The following is an 8996-nucleotide window of genomic DNA, read 5'->3' as shown; positions in this document are numbered from 1 at the left end:
TCTACTATAAGTTATAAAAGGAACAATAAAACAAACCTAGGGGAAAAAATAGAAATGAATTTGTAGACCTAAGGATAAGTTCATTAGAAAAAAGTAGAGCTAGTAAAACTATGAGTTGCTCATTGGGAAAATTCAAACAGTATATATAGACCACCTTCTAATCTCATTAAGCAAAAAGAAGAAAAAGAGCAAACATACATAGCATATGAGCATGAAGAATCCTGCAGTCCACCATAACCCAGGGAGATGATCTCAAGAATATAAGGATGGTTCGATATTGATCAGGAGGGTGGGCAGTTTTGCCAAGCTTGATGTCAACCAGAAGGGATGCACACTTCTTCCATAGAGCAGGCTAGTGAATATAGTCTACAACAGACCAAAAAAATGAAACTAAGGTGAATGTCAACATTGACCACCAACCAAAGGAGGAACCTCTGGAGACTTGTAAATGTGGTCCAATTTTTAAAGAGGTTTTAAAAATCTAATCTGGCAAATCTAAAGGAATATGCATTTGTACGAAAGGTAAAACACTCATGAAATAGTTAAGGAATGGACTATACATGGTCCACAAATCCAATTCCTAAATTGAATATTCTGTGAGCTCTTTGGAATAAAGCTGATTGCTAACGTCAATAAAACTGTGTGCTTTTCCTCTATGCCCCTCAGCACAAGCTTTGGAGCTTTAATTACCTTTTATTAGTCTTTCCCTACAGAAAAAAAAAAAAAAATCCACTCCTCTACAGACCTTTGTAGCTGGTTTTCCCATGGGGCCAAGTTAACCAGTGTGTCTCTGGAGACATAAAATTCATGTGGTCTGTGTGCTAACTTTTTTGCTGATTTTGAAGTATGTTTGCTGAGTTGAAGCTCTACCACATTTGTGTCTTTAAGCTCCCAACCAGCAGACATGGTTGCGGTTAATTCCTACTTGTCTAGGAACTGCATAATCAGCATCAGAAAACCTTCTGCTCTGAAGACAAAATTTAATACACTACCCTTTGGCTACGTCGTCAATCCATGAGCAGGTTAAGTCTTTCATTGTCAGGGCCTGAGTACATGCAAACACATTAGACCTGTCTGTGGTCTAAGAAGGCTGACCCTCAAGCAGACACCTCTAATAGAACAGAACTGGAGTCTTGAAATACGTATTTTGAGCTTTGATGTGAGGCCAACAGCTGAAGAGAAAACTCCTGGGCTTTTCGAAGGAGCACCACTCCAGGAGAGAGCAGTGGCCTGACAACCAGCCTGGAAGCCCTAAGTTGGGAGGGCAGGATTTAATTGAAAACACATGAGGGAAAGAATTCCAGCAAGGCCTAGCATGGTCGGAGGACAGCTCGCGGGGCAGGAGCCGGGAGTGGGAGACCCATGTGTGTTTGTGTAGCTCTGGTGCATAAATATTTTGTTTCATGTCTAACTCCAAAAGACACAAGTGCAAGAAAACATCCCCATTCTACAGACGCCCAGTGATGGCAACACATACGCGCGTGCTTAGGTAAAAAGATATATTTCAACATGGGATCAGTGAATCTTCAATAAATAAATAAATGTACAGCCCTCCAAGATGCAGAATTTCCCATCCCTAGTTTAACAGCCACGGTTCACTTTGTTTTACGTGCATTTCGCAGATGAGTGGTGCTCTCATCAGCAGACACAAGACTTCTTTGGCCTCTGCTTTTTTTTCCTTTCTTCTAATAAGGAGATTACACTCTGGATAAACAAAACAGACAGGAGAATGTAATGCAGGGTTTTGGCGGTTTGAGTCTAGAAGGACTACAAAAGTAGCCTTGATAGGCAGAAAGAGCATCCCAACCTGTCTGTCAAAAACTCTGGCCATTTCTAGGACACCTTTGCCGAACTGAAACAGGAAACAACAAAAATTTTACATGCTTATAAATGTTCTTTCTCCCCCTCCGAGGAAAATCTTTACATAAAGATGGACTCATTTACCTCATTTTTTACAGTTGCATCTGCCCCTTTGTCAAGAAGTAACTGAACTAACTCTTCATGATTATTTAACACAGCCACCTAGAAAAGAAAACCCAGGGTGGTGTGCATGAGCGTCTCCCTCCAGGGTACACACAGCAAGGAGCACGAGTCTGGCGCGTGCAGGGTCCCAGCGGCCCCCCTGCAACCCACAAAGGGCCACTGTGGCTTTGCGTGGCCTGCAGGCACAGCACTTCCTCTGCAGCTGCAGGGGTAGCAACTCCAGGGAAAATGGAAACGGACCCTCCCCTCTCTCCACACGAAAACCAGGACAGAAAGCAGTTTGTTCTTTGTTTCACCAGATCTGTTGTGATCCCACAGTGGTCCTGGGGACAGGGGCTCTTTACTCCTTAAATAGTCATAAAAAGGCAACGAAGTATTCTAGTGATAGCCTCATGCCCTTATGAACAAGCCGACAGGGAACACACACACAGTCAAACCCAAGGGCTGGTGCAGGGCTGAACTCACAAGAATTGTCTAATTACAGAAAAAGCTCTGACCTCAATTCCACGCAGAAAACTGCCTATTTTCGGGAGAAGGACCTACCATAAGGGGCGTCTTTCCATTTCTGTCCTTCACATTCACATTGGCCCCAGCATCAATTAGAAGAGAGGCCACCCTCTGATTTCCCGACACTGCAGAGACTCTCATGAGTGGGGTCCATCCTGAACCAGTGTCCACGACGTCTACCTGTTGCGCCAGAGAAACAGCTGTGTTAAGCCCAATTTCTTTTTCTTAAACTGATTCAAACTTATAAAAGGAATATTTACTTGCCCCAATGCCCGGACTTAGATAGCAGTCTTTCTATATTTGGTTCACTGCACTGTTCTAATTTAAGTCACATTTCTGTGCTGCAAAGGCATGTGTTAGAATCGCATTAGAGGGTGCTGAGAGGCCCCAGGGTCTCCCCGTCAGCTTCTTCACCTACATCCTTTAAAGTGGAAAAAAGGTGGGCTAGAAAAATTAACTGAACTACTTTCCCCTTGGCTCCTGGTGAGTTCTTATTTTCTCTTGCCTAACTTTCCTCACCTAGCATTCATTTTTCTTTCTTTTATGTATCATTGTAAGCAGCTTTACATCCTTTCTGGAATGAGACAGTAATAATATATACACACACACTCTTATGCTTACCAATACTTATCAGTTTTAGGCAGGAGACCTACAGGTAAAATACAGAACAACCAGATTCATTACACAAACTCTGTCTGAAAAGTCTGACTAATGGCTTCTCCAAAACAGTGTGCCCAGTAATCAGATGGCTATTTCCTGATCATCTTCTCTACACTGAAATCTCTCAATTTAGTGTTTTAAAATAAGTATTTCAGATTAAGAAAATGTAAATGTTGTCTCTTCCAATTCCAGTGAAGACCTCACCAATCCACGAAGAGTGGTGCTGAAGACAGATACATGTGTGTGCTCAGATACACACGTGCACGTGTACATGCACACACGCATACCATGTGCACACATGCATGTACGCACACATGAGCACATGCACGTGCACACACACAATCTGTTACAGAAAAATTACTCAAAGATGAAGCACAGCTTTAGTAAAACTTCAGAATGGAACAACAAACAAGGAATTTCTGGGAGATCTTGGGGGCACTTCAGGGTATTTCTACGTGTAAGATTACCCACTGTAACACGATTGGGATTTGCAGCTCTTCTTCACGCAAAGAACTAATCTGTGGGCAACACACTCCGTTATATTTAAAGAATAATAAAATAAGCACCTCATATTACATGATGCTTTATACAAGCTTTCAACCCTCTTTACACACACTTTCTCTTTTGGTCCTAAAGGTTAATCAGAGGTAGGTATTTTTATTCTTGGTTTACAAACGATCAAACTAAATCTCAGAGAAGTGCCTTTCCTGAGATCACATGGATCATTAAATGCAGAAATGAATACATAAGTCACCAATAAGTCACTCTTAGTATATGATCATTACATTTGGGAAGAAGGTGGTGATTGGGTCCCAAGTCCTTCCCATGGGCTTCAGAAGCATCAGGTGAGCCATCTGCCAGAACATGGAGAGACTCATGTTGACATCATCCATCCGCCACCAGGCCAGTCATGTGGAAATCTATAGTGAACACATCCATGCTTACTGTTCTGTCCTCTGCAAAGTAGCTCCAGTGCTTCAAAGATGGAATTTCTCCCAAATAAGTATATTCATATCTGAAGCCCAGAGAGCCAACATTTCCAAAACTCCAGTATTTAAATGTTGATAGAGATTTGCCCTATTGTGAATGCTTCATTCATTCATTCATTCATTCGAGATGGAGTCTCACTCTGTCGTCCAGGCTAGAGTGCAGTGGCATGATCTTGGCTCACTGCAACCTCCACCTCCTGGGTTCAAGCAATTCTCCTGCCTCAGCCTGCCTAATAAGCTGGGATTACAGACGCCCACCACCACGCATGGCTAATTTTTGCATTTTCAGTAGAGACAGCATTTCACCATGTTCACCAAGTTGGTCTCGAACTCCTGACCTCAAGTGATCCACCCGCCTTGGCCTCCCAAAGTGCTGGGATTACAGGCATAAGCCACCGCGCCCGGCCTGGATGCCTGACTTCTTACAGCAAAGTACAACCTTCTTTTTCAACCACAGACTTTCACTAGGTGCAAAACCTGCCCAGAATTCATCATAAACGAATCAAGGAGTGTGTGGCTGTCACTACCACACATGGCACGTGGGCCCAGCTCTACTATGGAAGCCCATAGGCTCAGCCTCCTGCCTCTGTGCCTGTCTCTAAAACACAAGGAAAATAAGAAATGTAATAAATTTTTAATGACTGAAATTTTTCCTATAAGTGGGCACTTTTCTTAATTCTCCAAAAGCAGCAGCAGGAGCCAGGTAGATCCCATAACTGAAGTCTCACTTTCCCTCAATTACCCTTCAGAAACAAACTAGAACAAATCTACTGACATCTTCCAGGAGACATGACTTTTCTCAATTTGAGTTGATTTTCCAGGTCATCGACTTAATTTCTCAGCACTACACACCATCTGGCAGTCACAGATAGCACAGAACTTTGTCCATCATTCTTTAGTTCTATGCTTTGAAATTTTTAGCTGATTCCTTCAAAGTCTTGAACTAAAGTTTTCAAAGTTATCAGCAATTTCCATAATTGATCTAATTCTAATTACCCATCTTCAAATATCTATAAATGTCCAAACAACACTGCTTCTATTTGCTAAATCAAATTTGCAGTTTCTGATAACATGAAATCAAAAGTAGACCAACTTGCCTGTTTCCAGGTAAAGACACAACTGAAATGTTCTATTCTTGATATGGTCAGTTTGCTCTTTGGAAATTTTTTGTAATGACTAATCTTTAAAACAAACCAAGAATAAAAATTACCTAATTTTAGAAGCAACAAGAAGCACAATGGCTATAAGAGCTCTTAATATCTTTGTATCACCACTATTTGAGATAATATCTGGTACATGCTTAGTAAAGCTTTAGTGACAGACTGAATGAAGAAAGAAATAAGCAAATGAACAAAAGAACAAAGTAGAAACATCAGGCCGGGTGCAGTGTCTCACACTTGTAATCCCAGCACTTTGAGAGGCCAAGGCAGGTGGATCACTTGAGGTCAGGAGTTCAAGACCAGCCTGGCCAACATCGTGAAACCCCATCTCTACTAAAAATACAAAAATTAGCTGGGCGTGGTGGCATGTGCCTGTAATCCCAGCTACTAAGGAAGCTGAGGCAGGAGAATCACTCAAACCTGGGAGGCAGAGGTCTCCATGAACCGAGATCACACTACTGCACTCCAGCGTGGGCAACAGAGTGAGACTCCATCTCAAAAGAAAAAAAAAAAGAAAAAGAAAAATAGAAAAAGAAGAAAAAGAAAAAGTAGAAGCATTAGGTCCAGCTCTGGATTCAGACCTGTTTCTTTTCCCTACACAAGACAAACCCCCGTGACAATCGGAAAGCTCGCTCTCATGTCCATTCTAAGGTTTCAGGGGCTCTCTTGCTAAGTCAGAAAACTTTCTCCAGCATTTCTAAGGTTGACTAATCAAAGGCCCTGCTTCTGCCAGACCCCGTGGAGCAGCGTTTCAGATTCTCGATGATATGTGCATGGTTAACAAGGCAGGTCCCGTACCTCACAGCCATCCTTTATCATCCAGTCAATCACACTGCAGTGGCCTCCATCTGCAGCCCAGTGCAGAGCCGTACAGCCGCCCAGGTCTCTAGCCTGCCAAGAAGCGCCGTGTCTTCGGAGATATTTCACAACATCTAGGTGTCCCGCATAGCACGCCAGCATTAGACTGCAACATACGGAAGCAGCAGCATTTGACGATAGGCACAGTCACCAAACTCAGCTCCACTTTTTACCCTACCTGGCTTACACCAAGAAATCCTAACTTGAGTGGAAAAGCCATGGGAATTGTTCATATAAAATGTACACATATCCATCAACTGATGTACAAAACGTGGTCTATATCCATACAATGGAATATTAGAAATGAAGTGCTACAAACATGAAAGAACCTTGAAACACTGCGCTGAAAGGTGCTGGACATGAAAGGCCACATGTTGTCCGATTCCATTTATATGCAATGTCCAGAATAGGCAACCTGCAAGCCAGGGCTAGCAGGTGAGTGGCCGCCTGGGGCTGAGGGGAAGGAGTAATGAGGAATGGTTGCTAAAGAGTGCAGGGCTAATATTTCAGGGGGGCAGGGGATGAATGTTCTGGAAGTAGACAGCAGTGATGGTTCCACAACTTTGCAAATACATTTTTAAATGTTGATTTGTATGTTTTAAAAGGTGAATTTTATGGTATGCAAATTATATCTCAATAAAAAACAAATAGTGACTGTAACTGAGGATATTAGATTTTAAAACATCCAAAGTCCATGATATTCAAAAAAGAGAAAAGGAAAAAAAAAAATACTCATTTGACACTATTAGAGATAACTATCAAACCAATTTCCTACTCTAAAAGTTGGTATTTAAGAAAAAATTAAATATTTTCTTTTTTTTTTTTTAGGATAAAATGTAGTCTGTGCCCAGTTGGTGGGGGGAAGAAGCTGTTTTTCACAGAAGACTGCCAACTAGTAAATATAAAAGAAACCATAGAGTTAGAAAAGCTCTTATTTGCAGTTCCCGATTAAATAATTGATTCAGGCAATAAAATTATTGGCACTGAAATTATTGGGTAAAAGTTAATGGGGAGGCCAGGCGCAGTGGTTCACCTCTGTAATCCTTTCTCTTTTGGAGGCTGATGTGGGTGGATTGCCTGAGCTCAGGAGCTCGAGACCAGCCTGAGCAACATAGCGAAACTTCATCTCTACTAAAAACACAAAAATTAGCCAGGCATGGTGGCAGGTGCCTGTAGTCCCAACTGCTCGGGAGGCTGAGGCAGGAGAATCGCTTGAACCTGGGGAGGCGGAGGTTGCAGTGAGCCGAGATCATGCCACTGCTCGCCAGCCTGGGAGAGAGAGCAAGACTCTGTCTCAAAAAAAAAAAAAAAAAAAAAAAAATTAATAGGGAATGGAATATTCACATGGCAATGAATTATTACCACCCAAAATTATTTTCTAAAACTCTATCTTTACAAAGAAGAAAATTTGCTGTCATCACTCTAAAAAAATAATGAAACCTAGAATCACTACCTGTGAGACAACCTGCATCACATGCCTCCTGATGGATGTAACATGAAGTCACAACACTAGTTCCGAAGTATACTTGCTAAACTGTTAACCTGAGTCTAATTAAGCCTTTAATTTCTTTTTAATTCTTAAAAAATTTCACCTTGTTGCCCAGGTTGGTTTCAAACTCATGGCCTCAGGTTGGTTTCAAACTCATGGCCTCAAGTGATCTTCCTGCCTCAGCCTCCCAAAGTGCTGGGATTACAGGCAGGAGCCACAGCACCCAACCTAATCAAGCCCTTAAGCCTGTCTTTAACTGTATTGTTAATAAAGGGCTAGATGAACAAGTGAAATGCCCGCCCCACAACTGGGAGACAAGCAAATCCAGAACATAGAACATTCTAGAAGATACCCGGTCCGCTCTCCTCAAAGAGTCACTGCTATGAGAAAAAGTTTTAAAGAGAGAGGACTGGTCTAGAATAAGAGACTATAGAGAGAAAGGCCAGATGAAATGTGGGAACCCTGAATGGATCATGGTCTTGCCCCCACACCACCTCCCAAACCCCACACACCACCTCCCGAACCCCACACAACTTCCCAAACCCCACACGCCACCTCCCGAACCCCACACGCCACCTCCCGAACCCCACACACCACCTCCCGAACCCCACACACCACCTCCTGAACCCCACACCACCTCCCGAACCCCACACACCACCTCCCAAATAAAGCTGTGGAAGACCTTTGGGGAACAGGTTGGGAGACCCGCACGGGTGGTTGTGTATCAATGATATTAAGGAATTAGTTGAAGTGTCTTAGAAGTGATATGATATGATTACTATGCAGGTTAATGACCGTGTTTTTCGGAAACATTTTCTGATGTATTGAGGGGTGAAGGATTATGCTATCTACTAATTTCAAAATAGTTCAGCAAGAGTGGAAAAAAAGGAGACACAAATACGGCCAAATATCAACTGCCAAGCCTAGGTGGGAGGTATACAGGTGTTTGTTGTACTATTCTTTCACTTTTTCTAAATGTGTAAATGTTTCAAGATAGAGTTAGAAAATAAAACAGAAGATCTTCCCAATAGGGAAATGTGCAAAGCCTCTGAGTGGTAACTGGAATATCCAGCCCCCAAGGCAAGGCCCAGCTGAGCTGAGATGGGGCCAGACCTCTGCAGCCCCACGTCCTCACACAGTCCTTCATTTCTTGGAGACCCCCAGAAGACAGTCAGCGTGGTGCAGTACCTGCCTGCCGGGTTTAGGGTGCTCATACTCCTTTTCCCAAGCACTCGAGGGTCTTTAGAATGACCTTTGCTAAGGGAAGAAAACTTCACTTTTAAAATTATATTCAAATAGAACTCTAATTATCTGCATGACTTTTCTTTTTCGAGACAGAGTCTCACTCTA

At 42.6% G+C, this 8996-nt stretch overlaps 1 protein-coding gene across 5 annotated transcripts in view; it reads right to left on the bottom strand.

Moving 5' to 3' along the window:
- Positions 1 to 1485: 1485 nt before the first annotated feature.
- Positions 1486 to 8996, bottom strand: part of FANK1 (fibronectin type III and ankyrin repeat domains 1) — a 126579-nt gene continuing 119068 nt past the window's right edge. For 2 of the 5 annotated variants that reach the window (XM_038009702.2, XM_007964376.3), the window contains 5 exons: positions 6098 to 6263; positions 2527 to 2670; positions 1945 to 2022; positions 1808 to 1852; positions 1486 to 1704 (listed from right to left, as the gene is read on the bottom strand). In XM_038009702.2, the coding sequence (XP_037865630.2) occupies positions 1639 to 1704; positions 1808 to 1852; positions 1945 to 2022; positions 2527 to 2670; positions 6098 to 6263 (499 nt within the window). In that variant the 3' untranslated portion in view covers positions 1486 to 1638. Of the gene's footprint in view, positions 1853 to 1944; positions 2023 to 2526; positions 2671 to 6097; positions 6264 to 8996 lie in introns of all 5 variants that reach the window. The other 3 variants (XM_038009699.2, XM_038009700.2, XM_038009701.2) reach the window with 2 other exon arrangements.

Source organism: Chlorocebus sabaeus, chromosome 9, assembly GCF_047675955.1.
Source record: "Chlorocebus sabaeus isolate Y175 chromosome 9, mChlSab1.0.hap1, whole genome shotgun sequence".
Lineage (NCBI taxonomy): Eukaryota > Metazoa > Chordata > Mammalia > Primates > Cercopithecidae > Chlorocebus > Chlorocebus sabaeus.
This window is presented reverse-complemented; position numbering and strand designations above follow the sequence as displayed.